Source organism: Caretta caretta, chromosome 5 (assembly GCF_965140235.1).
Source record: "Caretta caretta isolate rCarCar2 chromosome 5, rCarCar1.hap1, whole genome shotgun sequence".
Taxonomy (NCBI): domain Eukaryota; kingdom Metazoa; phylum Chordata; order Testudines; family Cheloniidae; genus Caretta; species Caretta caretta.
This window is the reverse complement of record NC_134210.1, coordinates 121,077,369-121,100,765: the sequence shown is the minus strand read 5'-3', so window position 1 is coordinate 121,100,765 and position 23,397 is coordinate 121,077,369. Positions and strand designations below refer to the sequence as shown.

Genomic DNA, 23,397 nt, shown 5'->3' with positions numbered 1-23,397 from the left:
TGGAATAGTGGCCGAAGCATGAAGGGGCATGCAAATGTTTAGCATATCTGGCACGTAAATACCTTGCAATGCCGGCTACAAAAGTACCATGTAAATGCCTGTTCTCACTTTCTGGTGACATTGTAAATAAGAAGAGGGCACCATTATCTCCTGTAAATGTGAACAAACTTGTTTGTCCTAGCGAGTGGCTGAACAAGAAGTAGGACTGAGTGGACTTGTAGGCTCTGAAGTTTTACATTGTTTTGTTTTTGAGCGCAGTTATGTAACGAACAAAAGCCCCCCTACATTTGTAAATTGCACTTTCACGACAAAGATATTGCACTACGGTACCTGTATGAGGTGAATTTAAAAACATTATTTCTTTTGTTTATCATTTTTACAGTGCAAATATTTGTAATAAAAATAATATTCACTTTGATTTCAATTACAACACAGAATACAATATACACGAAAAAGTAGAAAATCATCCAAAATATTTAATAAATTTAAATTGGTATTCTATTGTTTAACAGTGCGATTAAAACTGTGATTAATTGCGATTAATTTTTTACATCGCGATTAATTTTTTTGAGTGTGAGTTAACTGCGATTAATTGACAGTCCTAATTATAAATTATGCCTCATCCATATTTGCATAGAAGAACTTCCACGAGCAGGGAGGCTGCTGCTGATTCAGTAGGGGGGACTCTACCCTCCAAGTCAATACGGAAATAATGCACTAGGGATCATTATGCTGCTGGAGGTGCTGTGTTTAGGATAAGTAGTAATATGGAGGTCCTCACAACAGAAATCCTGTGGCACTTTCTGTAGTGATGTGCTAAATAACTTATAATTCTGTTTTTCGTAATGCACCTTTTCATTTCTAAAGAGTCTGCCTGCCTCTCTGCTGTGAGGCCCTCCATTCTGTCTCAGGTGCAGAATGTCACAGAGAAATATACCCTATGCTTTCTCAATGAGACTTTACTTTTGTTCTTTCTTGGGGTTTTCCCTTAATCTAGAGTTAAAGGCATTCAAACTGAAAGTATATTTGTGTACGAGAAAATTTAATATCTTATGAAAGAGTTGGGTGTTCATACCAGAGCTCTGGCCAAACTCAAACGAATGTAATTACGTTTTCCCCATCTACACTTCCTGTGCAGCTTCAGTTAATTGCGGCATTCTTCATTGTGTGCCCTAAAGTTTTGAGTAGAAAGCTGTTAAACAGAGTTAGTTCCTCTCCCCGGAGGGTGCTGTGAAAAACTGGGATAAAACACCTTAATATATCTTGCATATTAGCATAAGTTTCCATAGCACTTAAGGAACCTTGAGATAAAAGGAACTATATAAATGCATGATATACCATTGATATTATTACTGTTATTATATTGTTTGGTTTCTCTTTGGCCACCTCTACAGCCTAGGTTTTTCTCACCTTCATTCTTCAAATTTATAATTTAACTTTTTCTCCCAGGCCTTAAAGTCACACAGTACCGTGAACCCCAACAAAACAGGACACCTGGGAGGGGTCTCCAGAGGGCTGACTGATGGTGAGGTGCATCATAAATGTACTGGAACAATCTTGCTGAGCCACAAAATTGTAACGAACTAATAAATATTAAATTCTATTGTCAGGCAACGGTAGAAGCAGTACATTTTGGAAATCACTTTAATCAGGCTTTGCCTCAGGTTCCAACACATCTTTATCTCTCTCTCTCTGCAATCCCCTTCCCTCGGAACCCACATCTACTTGCAAGTGGAAATTATTGTTCAGGTCTATACCTTTACATAGAGACTTCTGGACATTTTCACTCCATTTCCCAGAAGGAGTGCATCTCAGTTCTTCTCTAACACCAGACAAGGTGAATCCCTGGGGGCAGCTCATCTGGCACACTGTTCCAGATTTTGATGGTTCCTTTCCACAACTTGATGGATGTACTGTCACACTCTCAGGTTTCTGGAAGATGGGGCAATGCACCTCTACATGAAGTAAACACACAAATGTCAGCTGACACAGAAAATATACACTTCCAAAGTTATCAGCAATTAAGAACCTTTTGAAATGGGTGCTGGAATTCAGGTGAGTTCTTATGGTTGCAGGAGTTCTCTTTCAGTAAATTACAACCATTGGCAATATCCTCATGAGACAAATCAGGTTTGGCCCCACCCCCTTGTATCAGATCTGCTCCTTTTTCTTAAATTCACTAGTTACCATTTTTTTTGTTGCTGCTGGAATCACACCACAGCTTTGTACAAGAACCTATTAATTTCACCTGCTCCTATTTTGTTGTCTCATTGTCACAATACAGATATTGGAGTGGCACTGTGAGCAGTTTGCTGCATGCTAACTACAAAGAACTGTTTATACAATGCCATGAAATGAGAACTAAGAGGTACAACAATTTTACTAAAACAAAAAAGTCATTACAATTAGTTTATTTCAGGTTTCATTACATGCTCCATCACCTTCTGTTTGTGAAATGGCTTGTAAGTGAACCTACATCCAGTTTCAAATTACTATAGGCTGATATCTGATTTTGTTCAAACCTAAACTACGAACCAGAACTCAGGGAACTATACATGGCAACCAAAAGAACAATTTGCTGGTTTCCATGTAAACCTAAACTTCCAAGTTTAGCAAATGTTGACTGTGGATTTGCAGGGACCAAAAATGTACCTTAATGTTATGAAATGTTTTATGACTAGGGCAGGTCAAATATTTTCAAATTGTGAAGAAAAACTTAATCAAAATTTGAAATTTCTAAAATGGGGTGGGAGGAAGGAGAGAGGGAGGGAAATGACTACATTTTTACCGACACTTTATCCTGTTTTTCAACCAGCCATATTTATTATTTCGGGCAGTTACTGCAAATTTTTACTGTTGTCATGTAGAGCTGAGCAAATACGGTAAAAGGTGGATACCGAATTTGTACAATAAATGTATTTTCAATAATGTGCCTTGAAATATTAATATGCCTTCCAAAGCAAATGCCTCAGGAAAATGTTAAGTATTAAATGGAATGAATGTATAGCACCGAGATTCATCATAGAGTTCAACAACTTATCATCGCCAAAGCTATCCAGAAAAGAAGATGGAAATATCTGGGACATGTGTTAAGACATGTATGAAGCAAGAGTTTGCCATGGCAGGTCTCTCATTAGGTAGTTGGTCAAACACGTAAAAAGAGCTGACTGAAAGACTCCGTCTGTTAAACACTACTCAGAGAGGGAAAACCTATGATACTTAACATAGCGGATATGTAAAAAGCTTCCAGGACAGATTGGGATGGTGGAGCCTTGTTCATTCCTTACCTGATGTTTCAGGGTGTAGAAAAGATTCAGATTCAGATTCAGAACAGTTAATATTGAGACAAAAATTTTTTTTTGTAAAGTAGTTGAAAAGCTGGCAGTTCTACAAAACTTATTTTAAAGAAAGAATCTAAGTATTATAAATATTTCCTCCCCTTGAAAGTCTTGCTTTTGAAAAATTAAGACTAAAGTTTAAACTATTAATAATAATACTTCATATCTTGTCGTTATTTTGACAGTCTGCAGAGGCCTTGAGTGTATACACATTCATTTTAGACAGAATAATTGTCTTAAAACTTAAAACTATTTCCATTAGTTAAAAATGGTGTTCATTTCTGGACACCTCTTTATGGGAAAGCTCTTGACAAATTGGAGGGAGTTCAGAGAGCAGCAACAAAAATGATTAGGGAATCAAAATTAAAAGACCTAATTATGAGCTGGTTGGATAAGTGACAATTTAGGGAAAAAGAAAAGGAGGACTTGTGGCACCTTAGAGACTAACAAATTTATTTGCGCATAAGCTTTCGTGAGCTACAGCTCACTTCATCGGATGTAATGACAGGCACAAACACAAAGAGAAGAAGAACTATGTAGGGTGGTACAAAGGGATATATAACTAGGAGTGAAGAGAAGAAATTGAGAAAAGGAAAATTTAGGTTGAATACAAGGAAAAGTGGAATAGTCTTCTGGGGAAGTGGTGATAGTCCAAGCACTTAGGACATATATTACTGAACCAGACAAAACACTAGACTGTATAAGGAGCAGCCTTGCATTATTAGAGAAAAGGTCTGGATGGCCTAATAGAACTTTTTCGTCTCTGACTCCTACAATTCTACAGGTCTTCTGCTCTCAGTGGGCCAGATCCTCAGCTGGTATAAACTGTCATAGCTCCATTGACTTCAGCTGAGCTACAATGATTTACACAGGTTTAGGATCTGACCCAATAAGTCTGGATTTAAAAGGGTGTATACAGGAGAGGAATTTCATCCCATCAATCTCTGATTCTGTAAATGTATATAAATATTAGACAAATTAGCACTGGATGGGTCAGAATTTGATCTCAGTTACTCATGCCAATGGAAATACAGGGTGAAAATCCAGCATATGAGAAAGCAAAATCTGTCCCATGTCTGTAAAACAGTGCATCACATGGAGATGACTGAAACCAAGGGAGTAGGAGTATAGTACGCAATTCATAAACTAACAAGTGAATCTCAGTCTAATGGACAAAAAGAATACTGCACAGCAGGGCACTAATTGACCTCTCTCTCTCTCTTCCTTTTCAACATAAACTTTGGGGACGAAGCCTGACCAAAACACATTTAAAAAGTGGGCACACTAATTCTTTCAACACTAGATGGCATCAGTGCCCTTGGCATTAATGCCAATGAATTATGTACTCCTGCAGTAATCATGTGCACTGTACAGAGCATTGTAATACGAGGAGACTAACATTTCCTGATGTATACTAAATCTAAGATGTTGGCTATAAACCAGTCTTCAGTGGAATACAAAAGGGAAAGAGATAAAAGAGTTTAGCGGTGGGGAAATATTAACTTTTTTTTTTGCAAGTTAGAAAAAAAAGAAAGACGTTTTCATGCCTATCAAATATTTTAATTTTAGACAACAGAATATAATGTAACAATAATACAAGACAATTCATTACAACAGCATCTTCAATGAAAAGTTGCTTGAATTAAAAATACACGTAACATACATCCCCTTGTAGGAAAAAAACCTATAGCATGTGGCAGATAAAACTAATTGGGCCCTATCTAACTACGCAGATCCGATGAAGTGAGCTGTAGCTCACAAAAGCTTATGCTCAAATAAATTGGTTAGTCTCTAAGGTGCCACAAGTACTCCTTTTCTTTTTGCGAATACAGACTAACACGGCTGTTACTCTGAAACATGTTTTATAGCGAAAGACATAGGAGCAAAATCTTTTTAATTTACTAAGAGAAGGTTAATAGATCACAGCCTACAAGTACCTACACTGGGAAGCATTTGGTGTGGCTGTCCCAGGAGCCAGCTGCTTTGGGTGGCCTCTGAGCCTGCCGCACCATCCCCTGTAGAAGTCGTGGAAAGTCACAGAATCCATGACTTTCGCGACCTCTGTGACAGACACGGAGCCCTACCGATAGTACATGCTTCTTTCATCTAGCGGTAAAAAGCATAATGAGACCTAATGGTTGGAAACTGAAGCTAGACAAATTCAGACTAGAAGTGAGGTGCGCATTTTTAACAGAGAGAGTACTAATTTAGAACATCAGTAAGGAGAACCATTTTTTAAAATGTGCTATTAGGACTCTGGTTAGCATTTTCATGATCCTGCAATCATTCCATGAGTGGAATTTCACATCCGCTTTCCTTGCGTGGGGGTGGGGTGTCTATACAAGTTACTTTTGTGTGCAGTCATGGCAAGAGCGAGTCCAGATTTTTCAGCTACTGCTTTTTGCAACGGGACAATCAAAGGAAATTCTTACACTGGATTTTTGGGACCAACAAGAACAAAGCCTTGCCATGGGTGACTCAGAAATCCAGCAACAACTCTCATATAACCTACTTGATTATGAAAAAAGAGTCAAATAATATCAAACAGCATGAGGCAGCCTTTTGATATATAATGGAACTGAATTATAATAATTAAAAATTAAGAAATGACAGACTAAAGTAAATCTTCCAATAATAATCCTCCAATGGCATTTCAGGGCCCAGGCTTGCTCTTTTGAAGTTAAATAAAACGTTCCCATTGATCTGGGAGCAAGATCGGGCTCTTAATGTACTTAGTGTAAATAATCCAAAATTTATGAATTTATCTTCATGATGTTTTTAAAGCATGTATCTATATCAAGGGCTGAATGTTCAGCCTTGCCCTCACAGGGTCCCCATTTTTGTCCCCGTAGTTTTTGAATTACAAATAATTATAGGCATAATGTAGGTCATTTGGACATGTAGGTACAAAATTTACCGATGACATTAACTGCACCCACAATTTTCAGGAGCATCAAACCAGCCCAGCTTCTGAAAAGTCAGGCCCTATGTTCATGATTTCTGTATTTCACTGGGTTTTAAAAATTATTATTATTATTAACAACATTTTCCAGTGAAGTCAGCACACTCATGAAAAGTGCTGGACTGGTAATCCTGGAGTCTAAAGTCCTCTACTTATTCACATAGCAGCTTCTGTGCAGGCATCAGCAGTGGATGCTTCCCCGCACTGCTCCACCGATGTGCTTCACATGTGACCAGCAAGTTTCCTTCCTCAGCATCAACCCTTTCAAGCCTTGGCCTCTGTGCTGGGAATTCCAACAAAGGAGTCAGCGGTAGTTTAAGCTTCCTCCACACTGCCAACATGCCTCAATCTTTGCTGGAGGGAGCATCTCTAGCTCCGAAAGGGTAATTGAGTCTCCCCAGAGATTCACTCTTGCCTCTGCTGTATGAAAGCCATGTTTACCAGGAACTGGACTGTGATCATTAATTCATTTCATACAGGTTACCAAACAGCCACAGGAGAGGAGTGACTTTTAGATATTACCTATTGGGGCTGGATTTCAACCAGCAATCGAGAGGTCAAGGTTTTCTTATCCCATTACCAATCCCTCCTCAAGATATGGTTCTATATGAACAGTCATGTAACGACAAAAAACATACCCACACACGTTGGCTCCTTTCCATCCCACTGAGAGTTTCCTTGACAGGTAAGTTTGGAGTTTCCTTCCAGTTCATAGCCCTCATCACAGGTCACAAAACACACTGTCTTGTATGAGATATCACCGGATGAACAATTCACTTGTCCATTTTCAGGTGCGTGAAGTTTTGGACACGTTCGAACTGCAAATGGTAAAACAATCATGTTACGTTTTCACGATAAACAAGAGGAACAACAGACTGTTTAAAGGTCACTTCTAAAACCCTTTGTCATTCAAATGGATATAGTGAAAATAACATTCTGGTAATCTGGGTTTATAAATAAAGCTAATATTTTCAAAACTGACCAGTGATTTTGGGTGCTCATGTTAAGACACCTTACAGGGGCCTAATTTTCACAGGGTGGGTGCTTACCCCTTTCTGAAAACCAGGCCTCTTTAAGATGTCACACTGGGAAATCTGGGTCCATTATCTAGTCAATGAACTTAAAGGAAGTGTAACTAAGAAGATTTGTTTAGTTAGCTCTGGGAGGAGTTGCGGAATGATGCTGAATGGGAAGACAGGGTTAGCTTTGGCTGAGAATACAGGGTATTTTTTTTTAAACTTGCTGAATTCCTAATGCTGCATCTTGACACCAATTTATTACATAACTAAAATCAACTCCAGAAGAACATGGAATTAAATGTAATCTTGTGCATCAGTCTTGTCTAACAAATTAAGCAGTAGCACAACTGAATAGTAATAAAAAAAAGGGGGGGGGGGAAGCTGCAGTTCTCCAATCTACTGTCTTTTTAAGAGCTAGATCCTGCTTCCATGCCTTCCATCAACTTGGATGGAGAAGGGTCAAGGCCTGAATGAGTCATGACTGCAGTGGCCTGGGTAACTTCTATGTTGTGGTTAAGAATGTTGATTTTACGAAGTGACCCCCCTGCCAATGTAGGAGTCAAACTACTCGCTTTCTTTCCAAATAAGTTCAAAGTTAAGCAAACTTGGCAGCTTTCTTTCCTTTTTCCAGTAGTCTATTGCACATACTGATGAGAAAACATGCGTGTATAATTGTACATATTGACCCAACAGACTACATGTCTTCCGAAAGATAGTAAGAGAACCAAGTTAATCAGTTATCAATCAAATGAAATCCAGCTGTACCAACAGCCAGGATTACAAGTCTTGAGTAATTAAAAAAAATTAGTTCCTTTCGGATGGAGTTTGATATAAACACATCAGGAAAAAAACCTGCATGATTTGTATCAACTATTGACCAAAAAACAAGGAGTGGCAACCCAGTTAGCTGCCTAACATCTAGGCGTTATGACGGCCTTGTGTTCACTCAGGTCCAGAGCTCTGCCACTCCTCCCTGCCGCCCCCAATTCATGTGTATGCACAGGCTTTTCTAGAAATGAGAGAGATCAGGAAACTTACTTTCGACTAGAGTCACTAGACTCTTAATGAATTAAAGGAAGTGTTGCTCTTCAGACTCGTTTTGTATTATTCTTTACCTTAACTGCACTAAGAAAAACATATTACAACTCTAATGCAAATTTGTCATGCAAAGGAGAATAGGCTCCTAGGGTATTATGATTTCTACTGTGGCCTTTAATGCCACAGCTGTGGCAGTGTGTGTAGTGGGCATTGCAAACTATTAGGTCCTGGAGGCATTATGGAGGCAGCGGGAATAAATCTGGAAGCACTGGGGAAATGCTCAGCAGGTGACCACTGCTACACACCTTCACAGGTGGTAGCATGTGCCTCTTTGCACCTGTTATTAGGTCCTGCTCACCTGCAGGCATGGAAGGAATGCATGGCCATTGTTCTGTTCCTTTCAGGGTGATGGAGCTATGATTCACTATCAGCAACACTGCTAACCGTGTGTTCCAGCGTGGAAGGACCGGAACCGCGGCTACTTCTCCCACTGGTGTCCTAGGCAGGAGGGAGGGAGCTCCATCTGAAACATCATCCCAGGGAGCAGCAAAGCACAGGGATTTGCCACTGCTGAACTTCTAGCCCTCACCCCTCTAAGGGGGCACACTTGGGAAGTGGAGACCTCTGTTTCCATCCCAGTGAGTATGAGCACGAGCATACAAGATCTATTGGTCTCCAGGGCTATAGCCCACCTAACATTTGGACTTCCTGCTCATACATATGCCAAAACCTGAACAAAACACTTATGTCAGTCTCCCCATGAACACTAAGCTTTTGAATAAAATGGGATCCAGACAAAACCCCAAACCAAAACCCAGCCGACAAGATTTGACAAAACTTAAATAAACTATCCCCCGTCTCTAGTCTCTCTCTCTCTCTCTCTCTCACACACACACAGAATGCTTAAAGGCCCAGAGACCTGATCCCACATTTCTTGAGCATCCCACTGAAGTCAGAGGGAGTACTGGGTGTGTAGGCCATGCAGGATCTAGGCTTCTCAAAGGCTAATGGATTACTTACTCTTCACAAGACCCCTGTGAGGTAGGGAAATACTGTTAGCTCCATCAGCAGATGGGGAACTGAGGCACAGGCAAGTAACTTAGCCTCTGTAAATTTACAGCAGGAATGTGTAGAAGAACCAGAAATAGAATCCAGACCTTCCAAATTGTAGCCTAGTGCCTTAACCACAAGACCATCCTCTTGACTTGAGGACTATCAATCTAGCACTTTCCACAATCACTAAAAGTTCCCATAAATGTACATTAAAATATATTCTGTTGGCCTTTATAATTTTGTTATAGTATATTTTTCTGGATTAAATGGGTGTTTTGCAGTTGGACAGTATTTAGCTTAATTCTATATTAGCTGCTGCTAACTGGAGAAGGTGCGCTGATGGGTCTAAGCATCACTTATCACAGCCATGACACATTTTAGCTAAGTAGTGCAAAAATGATAAAACATTGAATGTTTAATGTCGAAACCTAAAGCAGTGTGAAGGGATTAAAATCCTTTGGGGTCCTTTCATAATTGATGTGATAAAATACTGTTGGGATTAATGAGACAGCCCATAAACTGTGCCTTTGATCTTGCTCTCTTCTACACCATTGTTTCTTGTATGAATGGAGAACAGCAGACACAGCGTATGCTAAGGTTGGATTATTTTTTTATTAGGAACTTCAACACAATGTATTATGAGGGGGAAAAAAAGAAAGGATCTCCTCTAGATGCTTCAAAGAAAATTAATACCACATGAAGATAACAGCTCAAAGCAGAGGGCTAACTTCTTTTTCCATGTTAAAGCCAAATGCTTCATTAAAAGGAAAACTGTGGAACTTTGCAGAAAAAAGAAACCATCCCTCACCAAAAAACCAGAAGACAGAGTAGCTTCTCCCCTAAAAGTGTGTGTGGAGAGGGGGAGGGGGGGGCGGACTCTCTAAATTTTACATGCTTAAAATTGTTCCACTTCTCTGTGTGGAGACTATAATACTGTAGATGATTAGAGTGAAAATTGATCAGTCCTTCCTTTATGCTCCAGTGCAGGGGCTCTCCAGCCTTTTCATTCTGGAGGACCCCTTTGTAAGAGAGAGAGTCTCATGGAGACCTGCTCTCCCAATAATCCAATCAGCCTGCAGTTGTTTTTTCAAACTATTTCACTCTGTAGCCTGCCTAGGGGAATGACCCGGCCAAATCCCACGGATCTTGCTTCTCTGTCCCAAAGTACTAGCAACATATTTTTTCCATTGCAAGCTCTCACCCGTTCCAGGGTCACTGAGAGTTGCAGAGGGACAGTAAATTCAGCAACATTCAGCATTAGACTATGCAGCAATTTGTTATGCACATTCAGGTGGGTTGCCAGGTGAGCATGTCTCAAAGAGTGACTGTTCTCTGGCTCTGTCCATTCCCCTTGTCTCCATCACGCATCCTTTCCCTAAGTGAAACCTGACCTGCATACCAGCCAGTGTGTGGCTGCAAGCTTCCTTTCTCCAAACGGGCTGTGAAAGGTGGAAGAGGAGCCTCAGTCCATAAGTGCCTGTAGGTGGTCAGAAAGGAATCCCACATCCCTTGTAGAACTGCACAACTGGTTAAGGTGTCCTGCCAGCGCACTGGTAGAACTGGAAGGTGGATACCTTCTTCTGAAACATCATGTTTTAAGCCAGAGGCAAGATGGAATTGTGATCTGATCCACTAAAGCAATATTCAAATGTAGTTATTAGGACGCCAGGAGGCCCTCTTTGGATAAATACTTTTTTTCAGCCCCTCTCCCTATTCCCAGTCGTGTCATCTTCGATCACTCCTTCTGATTATCTCCTTTCTAGTTAATATATTCTCACATTCAGCCTCCAGGAAATAGTCACTGTCCAATGGAATCACACTCAAAACTCTTCTGAGATTATACATGTGGCCTGGAACTTTCCATTTTTTTTTCATTCACATGATAAACGCAAGGATCATAAATCAGAAATTTGGAAGCAATATTCTTTGTTGAAGTTTATGCCCCCGGGTTCCAATACCAACGTGCATCTAATCCACCAGATGGATCCCTCATGGGTATTCTGAAACCCCCATCCTGCAAATCCTTATTTACTAACCATAACTTTATTTACAGCCCTAACTTTACTCTAGCAATTCCACTGGTGTCTCGTGAATAAAGTTAGTAATCGACAGGATAGGTGTGTAAAAGAGGACAATGCGGAATGTTTACCAGGGTTTGGCTCTCTAACAGATGATACCCACTCTGCATTTCTTACTGAAGGTTTTCTTCCTCCATTTTAGTAAACCAGGAGATAAAATACTCATCATGGGGTTTTCCTTTTGAATGTTCCTTCATTTGGAATTTACTCTCAGCCAGCAAAACCAACAAATCTCAAACCATCATTAACAACTAAACAACTTGTGTCAAAAGCTTTTTCCAAAGAAATGGCTTTCATACCTCTGCACGTGGTCTCTGAACCAGACCAGAGGCCATTTGGCTGACAGAGCCGTATGCTGCTTCCCACTAGATCAAATCCTGCTTTACATCGGATTCCACAGGCAGCGTTGAAGTAGTTGTTGCAGATGTTCTGGATAAAGTAACCATTTTCAGGGGGCTGCAGCTCAGGGCAGTGGACAACTAATTAATCATACAACAACAAAAGGGTTAGAGATTCCAGAAGCATGATTTTCATTTCATTTCCCACCCAGTTAGTTTATGTCTTTAATTTGGCAGGTTTGAGTTTTTAATTTATAGCATCTATACTTTTGCGGGCATGCATATGAAACACTATAATAAACCCCACAGATGCGTGGCCATCTCATTTACAGCGAAACAGTCCAAGAAGGGCTAAGGTTACACTGCCTATGCATCCTAATGTGCCTTTCATCTCTATTCATCTTCGCTGTTTGGAAAGACTTACGTTCACAAGCCTGTCCTGCAGCACGATACCCATCCTTGCAGACACAGTCCTCGATGGAGGTACTTCCAGGGGGAGAGGTGTGGTTGTCATCAGGACAAGAGATGCAAGTGCTGATACCACCAGGCGAACCTTCAGGTTTATATGTTCCTGATGGGCAAGCTATCAAATGAAAAAGACGACTTTTAGAAGAAGAAGAAAAGGCGAGACTCCATCCTTTCTGAAAGTTCACTGGACTACCAATTTTTGTAAGGATTTTTTAATGCACACTTCCTTTTTAGTGTACCTTGAGGCGTGGGGATGACCAAGTTGCGCATTTAATTGCTGTGCTTTAGTTGCTCCCCTTCCTCCATTTATATGTCATTAATTCAAATTCAAAGCAGGACCCAGGTGTGTCTATAAAGTTATTAGTGAGTATAGGGTCTGAACCAAAGCCCACTGAACTCAGTGGAGGTCTTTCCATTGACTTCAGTGGGTTTTGGATCAATGCCATAATTTACTTTCTACATAAGGAGCCTCACTCTGGTTTTACATTTGTGTAACTCCATTGACATTATGGAGTTATTCGTGGATTATACTTGTATAAATGAGATCCGAATCAAGCCAAAGATTTTCAAAACATGCGAAAATTAGGATCAGGCTCAATAAATAAAAATTCTTGGCATACTGAATTCGCAGAATCCAGCATCTGACTTCATGATTTAGAAGCTATGCTATATATAGGTGTGAATCATAGCACATGGAGCAATTAATCAAAACAATTACTCCCCAAAGCCTTTAAAGTAGTTTATACCCTACTCCAGAATTTTAACTCTGTGTGCGCGTGAATGTGTGTGAGAAATATTTAAGAGATGTTGTCAAGAGACAGAGAATAGACACAGAAAATATGGGCTAACAGAGGCAGAAACAGGAGACAGGATAGTCCAATTATTAGGGCATTAGTCTGGGACTTAGGAGACCAGGATTTAATTCCTTACTCTACCATAGACTACTTGTGTGACATTGGACAAGTCACTTAATCTTTCTCTCTCTCTCTGTCTCAATTCACCAATCTGTAAAATGGGGTAACAGCACTGCCCTACGTCACAAGGATGTTGTGAGGATAAATACACTAAAGATTGTGAGGCACCCACACACTACGGTAATGGGGGGGCCATAAGTACCTTAGACTGCATTCCCTCTAAGATGCTGATGCCTAAGTTATTATTTCTTGAGCTATGAGACTCATGAAATTTGCAACAAGCCTAAAGAAAGCTGAAGTTCAGACAGAAGTCTGTTAGTTTAAATGCTTACTACTTATTATTCTGTTTAAACTTCTCTTGTAGACTGTGGGCCAGATTCTCCATTGTCCTGCATTATGTGCAGTCATTACATCAGTGCAAAGTGGACGCAAAACATACCAGTCTGATTTAGTAGTGTTTTACAGCCCCTTTGCACTGATGTAAATAGCTGCATACGGTACAGGACAATGGAGAATCCGGCTCTGTAGCTTCCAGAGAACTGTGTCCAGAAAACTCTGTCCAATCTTAAATTCTTTAAAATGTCCTTTGTTTCCAGCACCAAATATTTCCTAGCTCTTTCAAGTATTAGAGGTCTAATTCCTGAAGGTCTCAGATTGTGACTATATCTTTCTTTTTTATTTTGACAGAATTGGACCAATTCTATATTTTGTGTGAGTTTAAAAGTAAATACTTTGACATTTGTCTTATTAAGACAAATAGATTTCTACTCTCCCCTGCCCCCCCCCACAAAGTCCATCACCATCCAGTCAGCCATATCTGGTGAATTATGCATTGAAAAATATAGTTTAGGATATTTAGAGCTTTATTTTCTTGAACATGGTCGCGTCTTGAATATTTTCCACAGATCATATTTTTTCTGTCTCTCTTTGGAAGTTCACAGCTTCAGTTTCAAACTAGGTGATAAAATGATTGAATGGTGCAAAATATTAAGTGATGTAACACAGTGTGTTGGAAGCTGGCTTGCTGGTTCTACATTGTAGAATGGCTCTTTAAAATTCCAAATGAAAGCTCCTAAATAAGAAAGGAAGTAATTAAAGATCAAAACATTTTAGAAGGTCAATTTGTGTCTTGCTAAGGGAAGACCGGAAGGCAAATTTATTCACAACTACAGCAGGAATTCTTTTTTAAGTGACTTTTTAAAAAAACACTTGCAAAAATGCCATTTAATTACACCATATTTTTGCAGTCAGCTGCTTCTAGTCCTCTTGTGACTTCATTAAAAGTAACATGCTCTTTTATGAGAGCATAAAAATAAGTGAGAAAGTGCCAACCACTTTATACTCAGGATTCTTATTGATATTGCATAGAAATAGTTTTAATAAACATTAAACTGTTTTTTCTCCTGAATGACAAAGGATACCTGCCCAGATTAAGCTTTTAAGAACAATGAAATCTTTATCACTGAAAGTGAACAATTTTGTAGTACAATTACCCACCACTGTGAAAGTCACTTCAATTAAACTGCCTTTACTGCAGTATTCATGGCACAGCCAACCTATTGTAATGGAAATTGCACTACTTTGTGCAATAACAGCAACACAACGATTCTCTTAATAGGCTTCCTGGCAGGTGCAAGTGAATAGCCCAATATCCAGATGATTTTTGTACTTTGGAGTTTTAACAGACCCAAATTTTTAACAGTGAGAGAAGTTAACCCATTGGAACAGATCATGGAGGGATGTGGTGGCTTCTCCATAAGTGGCAGTCTCTAAATCAAGACTGGAGGACTTTCTAAAAGATATGTTCTAGTCTAGTTCCACCACATCCTTGACTGGACTCCATGCAGGATTCGCTGGGTGACGTTCTCTGGCCTGTGTTCTACAGGAGGTCAGACTAGATGCTCATAATGGTCCTTTCTGGCCTTGAATCTATAAACAACATTCCAATCTGAATGTCTTTAAAAGGATCCTCCTTTTACAATCTCTGGGCAACCCCCTTTTACACTTTGGGTGGGGGCGTGTTGTTCCAGTGACTGTTTTATTATTCTCTAATGTCTTCAGAAGGCAGCCATCTGGCCTGAGCAATTCAGGGGATGGCTTGTTAGCTGGCTCTCCCACCCAGTTTGTTTGAATGGCTGGCCAATATATCTATCTGGACAGTGACCTCCAAGTTGGTGACCTACCCTTCCCCTTAATCTTAGAGTAGAACACTCGTCCTGTGCCCCTTACTGATTCTTTCCATCCCCATTAAGCTGGAGATAAGACTTGAGAACACCAGACCACTGGGAAACCTGTTCTCCCATGATTCAGATGATGGTATCCAGTCAGGCTAAGTACGGCTACTGCCGCTTCACCTCTGGGTTCAAAGTGAATTGTGTTTTGTAGCTGGTAATTTCAGTTCAGTCCTAGCTCTGTAACTATCTAAGGATTCTGTTACTTTTGCAGCTGTCACCCACAGCAACTAGATAGGTGAAATGATGAATATCTGCCAATTTGTGTGTGTGTGTGTACACATGTGCCTGCATGTATGTATGTATTTAAACCCATCCTTGGGAATAACCTATTATTACAATAGCCATAGCACCATTACTGTGAAAAGAGTTATGGAAAAACATCAGCCAGACTGGCCTCTGCATTCTCCCCCTCACATATTCTTTCCTTGGATAAACAACTCCCACAAAGAAAGTCCCATATGCCTCTTATGTTCGTGAATCCCCTACATCTTGCTGATGACATTCAAGGTCATAAATGGACTGCCTACTTTTATTCCACATCCATCTGTGGGTTTTTTCCTGGTAAAGAAATTACTAGAAAGCAACTTTGACATAGGATTGCGAGACAGAAGCATACACTTAAGTAGGCAGAATTATAGGCTAAAACACTGCCTGAACCTGAACTAGAGACAAAGAAACCTAGTAAGGTCTGTAAAAACCAAAGGGAAGACTTTAATATAAACTATCCTTCTCTGGCTGCATGCAGAGATCTGCTATAATTACTAACTTAATATTTTAAATCATCCATCTGGAACAATTTAACACGGTCAAGTGAAAATATAAAATTACATAGATTTCACAGATTTCACTGAATATTTAAGGATGCAGTATTGAGTCACTTTTTTTTACCTATGAAAAATAAAAATAGTGACAAATTAAAGCCAATTTGTAAAAGGTAACATTCCAGCATGCACAGGATAGTATGGAAGCTTGTCTGGATTTTAATGCACAAGACTATAGGGGAGAATATATCTTCTCTATTTATTAGCATCAAAGTTTTCCATTTGCATATACGAATAAAAATTGTAGATGAGTAATTTTGCTTTAAAAATTCAAATCTACTCAACTCCTGAGAGAGACAGGGCCTTATTTCCTTCTCAGTAACACCAGTGTAATTTAGCAATTTCAGTGAGTTAGTCGTGATTTACTCCAGTGTAAGAGAGGAGAATCAGATTCAGTGATTAAAAGATTAATTTAATACATTTCACATGGTTAAAATGCATAATTTCTTCAGTTAACTAAATTACATTTCGTAAGTAATCCCTATAACTAACTACTTTCCACATTTGATGCTAATAATGGATCAAATTATCTATTAGTGGGTTTGACATCTGCTTTGTGCTATCCTATAGGAACTGAGGAACTTACTAATATACACTCATCTGTCAAGAATGAACCTAAGCCATGTAGACACTGAAATGGGAATGCTCTGCATACATGATGTAGCTCCAACCACTTTTAGTTCTCGACTCCACTGCGCTGAGCTGAGAATCAGTGGGCAATGTAAAAACTCGCTTTTGCCCAAAGACCCGAATTAAAGGAATGAAATTATTTTGATCATTGCGGATCCAAATCTGCAACCTTAATTCATTCTGGGATTCCCTACGTTACATCTGTGCAATTCCACTACCTTCAGTTGAGTTACTCCTGATTTACACCAATGTAAGTGAGAGCAGAATCAGGCCCATCGAGTACAACCTTTCTGTCACAAGCAGTATAATAAAACCAGTGGGACTAAGAATTACTAATATTAATTTGTGACAGCAAATAATCGTAAGAATTGCACCATCCAGCCTTATGTGAGTAGTTAGTTTGCTGTCTCACCCCAAAATTCTCCTTGTGCCTTGGCATCAGCAAATTAAAGGCAAAAACTTCTAGAACAATAAATCTCACTGTCACGCCATCTGGAATGGTTCACAACCATGAATGCCAGCCTCAGGGCAAACTGCTGAAAAGCAGGGTAGAGACCTCAAACTGATTGTATGTTCTAGAATTAGATTTCACCAACCCAGTAACAAATGTGAACTCCTGAAGCACTGTAACAGTCTTACCAGGGAGTCACAGACAGTCCCCTTGGGCATTCCAGTCTATCTTGCCACCCAGACAAACTGGACTTAGTGATAGCTGGCTGCCATACACCAAAGATCATAAAAGATTTGGGTTGTTCCCAGTCTCAAGGGACCAGTCACTTACCCCAGGTCAATTTGTACCTCAGATCTCACACCAAAGATAATACTTGTAGCCAAACCTATAGTAAAACTAACTAAAGATTTTATTAAATAGGAAAAAGAAAAGAGAGTTCTTTAGAGGTTAAAGCAGGTAATATATACACACAAATGAATTACATACAGTCTATGGTTTGAAAAGGTGACAGAGTTGTAGCAATCTGTCGGCAATGAATGCCTTTTAGGGCTAACCCAGGTTGACCCTTGTGACCTTTGCTTCTGTTTCCTAACTCCAGCTCTGTGAGAGTCCAAACAGCAAGAGAAAGAAAAAAATTCCATGTCCCTATTTTATCCCTCTTCTTCCAGCATTCAAGCTCATGGGATACATGTGCTTTCTTTCACATAGCACCTTCATGGCTGTGAGAGGGCCGTTAACCAAGTCTTTGTATCATAATGTTCCACAAAAGCCCATTTAATTTTGATAGTTGTTCTTAATGGGCAGTGGACCATTCCCTTCCTGATAGGGTTCACAGCAGGCATTTTTGCAGTAAAAAACCAAAACTTACATATCACCTTATTGCATGGGATACAGGCATTCCAAGTAAGATTACAACTTACAGCAACTTACAAGCATTCCATAGAGTCTAAACACCAGAACACATTCTTACAAGTCTAACATCTATGTTGAACAATACTAGCATACCAGGTGAGCTGGGCTGGTTTCCAGCTATGAATTTGTTAGTGCTCAGCTGACACTTACAGCTTTGGCAAGAACTGGCACTTGGTCTGCCAGCGTCATACTCATCATGACCTCGCTGCTAGTAAAAGTTGGCAAGTATTGGCAGGTTTAGTCTTTTTAGCTGCTCTGTTTTGAAATCATTCACATTTTAAATGGCATTTGGACATTATTTTGGACCTGACTTCCTACTTTAAACTGAGTGATTGTACTAAGTGGAAAGCAAAACCTTCATTAGAAAGAGAATATTAATAAATTAAAGTAGATTATGATTTGCTAGCATTTCCATATTTACATTTGTATTCCTAGCTGTGACAAAGTCTGGCTTTAGAATTTTAGAAGCCAAATTCAGGCCCTCAGTAAGCTTAACACAGACAAGAGCAAAAGCAGTACTAAATATGGGGCCTTAGGCATATTAGCAATGGTCCCAAATACTATATTTTGTCTGCCACACAAAATACTCTTGTCAGGGATCTGAATCATTTGCACCAGATGTAGAGCACCCAGGGCAGTGGGCATGTTTGTTAAACCACACGTACCAAACTCCCTGACCCCAAGCCTTCCCCATGACTTCTGGTGAGGACATGGCTTTCAGGCGGCATAGCTTTTGTATTTCAGCTGTGTGCCCAGGGCGCAGCCTGAGTACATGAAAATTCTAGGAAATCCCTAATATGAAGGCCTATCCCACAGGTCCTTGTTAAATAAATAAATAAAGAAAGAAACAAACCAACAATCTGCAGCCTGGCTCCCTAAAAGTGTAATGAATTAGCAGAGCTAGTAAAACTGACAGGAGATTGGCTGTGCACGTGTGCCTCAAGGACCATTTTCTACATGGTTTCTCACACCTTGTCACCCTGCTCTCCCTTCCCTTCCACTGGTCCTCGTTTTTATATTTTCATTTATGGCTTCTGTTTTTTGTCCCCTAAAAGGCCGTTTGTAGGAATGGAATTATGCTTCATCAAAATTTGAAATATTACAATGTTAGAAAAAAAAATCCTTGTCATATTTTGTAACCTACCTTTCCGCACTATGGAAAATATACAGTACTGTCTTTTATCATTTTTTCTTGAAATAACTCCTCATTCAGCATTATTATTAGTGACTTAAAAAGCCAGATGTATGTGACAGCCTTATTTACTATATTTACACATTACGTCCCAATAAGAGGCATTGGCTGAACTGAAACAGAAGTTTAGATAATTCCATACATAGAAGCACCCATCTACCCTTCCACGATACACAGACACCATACCAACTATCAACCGCTAACAAGTGAACTGCAGCACTTTGAATAACCCCTCCACAGATCAAACTAGTTGTCATTTTTCTCAATGCGGCTGAAATGGTAAAAATCAACTTTCAACGTATTTAAATTGTTCATCATTAAAATGCAGGTCAAGATACCCTCCCCACCACTCCCATGGTGCAGAGGGGCCAGAGTGGGGTAGATTCCCCATCTGGTTCAGAAGCAGATAGGACAGCTATAGCCCACCAAGTCCTTGTGTCCCAGGCATAAGGGGTGTGGATGGAGCTCCTTGCTCTCTAGTGATTGTGGACTGGCAGAATGGGCCCAGAGAACATTGGAGCTGGTGTAAATTAGAGCAACCTAAGGGTTGCTCTAACCTATGCTAGGGATTGAACTAGCTTTTGGCTGCCCCTGGATTGCGGAGGTGGCATTAAGTCATATTTGAGCTGAGTGTAATTTGACTAGCACTAGCATGTATTTAGTTGCAGTTAGTATTATTGAAAAGCTGAAAGTGAAAACATTATTAATATTAACAATATAGGGAATACAGCCAAACCCATTTGTATTCTGTATTAATACTAATTTAAAAATCAGAAGAGTATTAATGCAGTACTTGACTTAAAAGTATAAATACTTTAATAATAAAAATACTTTGTGGAGATGACAGGTTTCAGAATAGCAGCCGTGTTAGTCTGTATCCGCAAAAAGAAAAGGAGGACTTGTGGCGCCTTAGAGATTAACAAATTTATTTGAGTATAAGCTTTCCTGAGCTACATTCATCGGATGCATTCACTGAATTTTTCCACTGAGTGCATCCGATGAAGTGAGCTGTAGCTCACAAAAGCTTATGCTCAAATAAATGTTAGTCTCTAAGGTGCCACAAGTCCTCCTTTTCTTTTTGTGGAGATGTAGAACCTCTAATCAGGATGTAAAAGAGTTTGAAAAACATTAAGACTCACAATCCCACTGGGTGAGGAAAATAAATATTATTATAGCCATGTTATAGCTAGGTATACTGAGGCACAGATAAAATAAGGTAAGTGTGTTGTTTGCCAGGAGCTAGGATTCACGATGTGATGGAGAGACTGCCGAAACTCATCAAGCCCTCGGATCGCTACCCCTTCCTGCTTCTCCAAGTGGGCGCCAATGATACTGCCAAGAATGACCTTGAGCGGATCACTGCAGACTACGTAGCTCTGGGAAGAAGGATAAAGGAGTTTGAGGAGCAAGTGGTGTTCTCATCCATCCTCCCTGTGGAAGGAAAAGGCCCAGGTAGAGACTGTCAAATCGTGGAAGTCAATGAATGGCTATGCAGGTGGTGTCGGAGAAAAGGCTTTGGATTGTTTGACCATGGGATGGTGTTCCAAGAAGAAGGATTGCTAGGCAGAGATGGGCTCCACCTAACTAAGAGAGGGAAGAGCATCTTCGCAAGCAGGCTGGCTAACCTAGTGAGGAGGGCTTTAAACTAGGTTCACCGGGGGAAGGAGACCAAAGCCCTGAGGTAAGTGGGGAAGTGGGATACCAGGAGGAAGCCTCACCAATGCTGAATTGAGGGGAAAGATCATGTCCCTCGATCTGCTGGCAATGCTCCTACTTATACAGCCCAAAATGCTGTTAGCCTTCTTGGCAACAAGGGCATACTGTTGACTTCTCGTCGACTGTAACCCCTAGGTCCTTTTCTGCAGAACTGCTGCCTAGCCACTCGGTCCCTAGTCTGTAGCAGTGCATGGGATTCTTCCGTCGTAAGTGCAGGACTCTGCACTTGTCCTTGTTGAACCTCATCAGATTTATTTTGGCCCAATCCTCTAATTTTGGGCCCCACATTACAAGAAGGATGTGGAAAAATTGAAAAGAGTCCAGCGGAGGGCAACAAAATGATTAGGGGGCTGGAGCACATGATTTATAAGAAGAGGCTGAGGGAACTGGGATTATTTAGTCTGCAGAAGAGAAGAATGAGGGGGGATTTGATAGCTGCTTTCAACTACCTGAAGGGAGGTTCCAAAGAAGATGGATCTAGACTGTTCTCAGTGGTAGCAAATGACAGAACAAGGAGTAACGGTCTCAAGTTGCAGTGGGGGAGGTTTAGGTTGGATATTAAAAAAAAAACGTTTTCACAAGGAGCGTGGAGAAGCACTGGAATGGGTTACCTAGAGAGGTGGTAGAATCTCCTTTCTTAGAGGTTTTTAAGGTTAGGCTTGACAAAGCCCTAGCTGTGATGATTTAGTTGGGGATTGGTCCTGCTTTGAGCAGGGGCTTGGACTAGATGACCTCCTGAGGTCCCTTCCAGCTCTGATATTCTAGGATTCTATGACTGCCTACTACACAGTCAGAAATGGAAAACAGAAATCCTGATTCCTGTTGTCATTGCTAGACAGCATAATATTAAAAAGTTTATCATTCAAAAGGACCCTATATGTCACTTTATTGTTGTGAAGAAAAGTCCAAAATACAAGCTGATATCAGCAAATATGTACATTTTACTTTGCACAATATTCCACTTGCATCCTTTAGTTGTTCACAAAAACAAAGGCGTATTCCAACTGTTTTTTTGGAAATATACAGTAGGGAAGGGCAAAGAAAGCAACAGAGACTGTTAGAAATATCCATATTTTGATATAATACCGTATTTGTGCACTTATGTTCAGTAATACAAGGATTTAGCTGCCACTTTGGTACACATTTAAACCAAAAGTGAATAAGGCATGGCACTGAAGAAAAATTAGCCCTTATTTAAGGCCTAAACTAACAAATGGGGGAAAAAATCCTGACCACAATGAAAATAATGACAAAACTCCCATTGACTTCAATGGAGCCAGAATGTCACTTCTGGACTTCATGGAGGTCTAACCTGTGGGGATTAATACAAAGCACATCAAATCAGATTCTCAACTGGTGTATACTGGGATAGCCTAATTGACTTTTATGGAGCAACATCAATTTACACTAGCTGAGGAACAGGAATATGCCGTTTTCCCAATTCATACCGTAGTCTGATTTCAGTAACATCTCTTTGTGTCCTAATTCCATGGTTTCCCACACATTCTTATGGCACGGAAATTGTGCATAGCAAATTCTGAGCTTATCAAATGGTCACGCTAGGAAATTACATTATTTTAGTGTGTAAAGTCATTGTTTTAGGTAAGTTTGGCTATTCTGACATATAAAAAGCCTTTTCAAAAACAGGCATTTGTGTTCAAATCCTTGCTTACTGTTCAATCCTTACTCATCAGTGGTGAACAGAAACAATGCTGCTTTTGCTTCAGATGTGTAGCTGTTAGAGAAGGTTTTTCTGGTCATGAGTCTTTACATAATTACACACTTCAGTTCCTTAGTAAATCTTGCATCATTCATGGTATGACAGCACTTGGCACTAAGCACTGTAAATAATCCTGTTTTAAGAGCACTGGATCTGTGGGCTGCTTCCTGGAATTTAAATATATAAACATGCAAAAGGAACATCTCTACGGCCCCTATGTGCACTCAGTTCCCACTTTGCTGTTCCTGTAGTAAAATAAAATGTTTGCTCTGTTATCCTGTCTGTTGTTTTATATTTTTGTACCTTAAACAGATTCAATAAATACAAAACTTCCCATGTATTAACACTTACAGAAGGATGAATTGAGACAGGAAACCCAGTTCTTTTCAGAACTGGTCTAACAGCTGTATAGTGCATCAACCAACTCTACTTTTCTTTTTTTGTTTAAGGAAAGAGCCCTGGGTTGGGAGTGAACAGGTAGGAAGGAGAGGGGGGCAGCTGGAAAGGAGATGC

At 40.0% G+C, this 23,397-nt stretch overlaps 1 protein-coding gene across 1 annotated transcript in view; it reads right to left on the bottom strand.

Annotated features, from left to right (window-relative positions):
* The window catches only part of SVEP1 (sushi, von Willebrand factor type A, EGF and pentraxin domain containing 1), a 164,996-nt gene that overhangs the window by 106,257 nt on the left and 35,342 nt on the right, over positions 1–23,397 (bottom strand). The window contains exons 4-7 of the mRNA XM_048851809.2: positions 12,251–12,409; positions 11,788–11,967; positions 6,939–7,118; positions 1,758–1,955 (exon numbers count right to left, since the gene is read on the bottom strand). Of these exons, the coding sequence (XP_048707766.2) occupies positions 1,758–1,955; positions 6,939–7,118; positions 11,788–11,967; positions 12,251–12,409 (717 nt within the window). The remainder of the gene's footprint in view (positions 1–1,757; positions 1,956–6,938; positions 7,119–11,787; positions 11,968–12,250; positions 12,410–23,397) is intronic.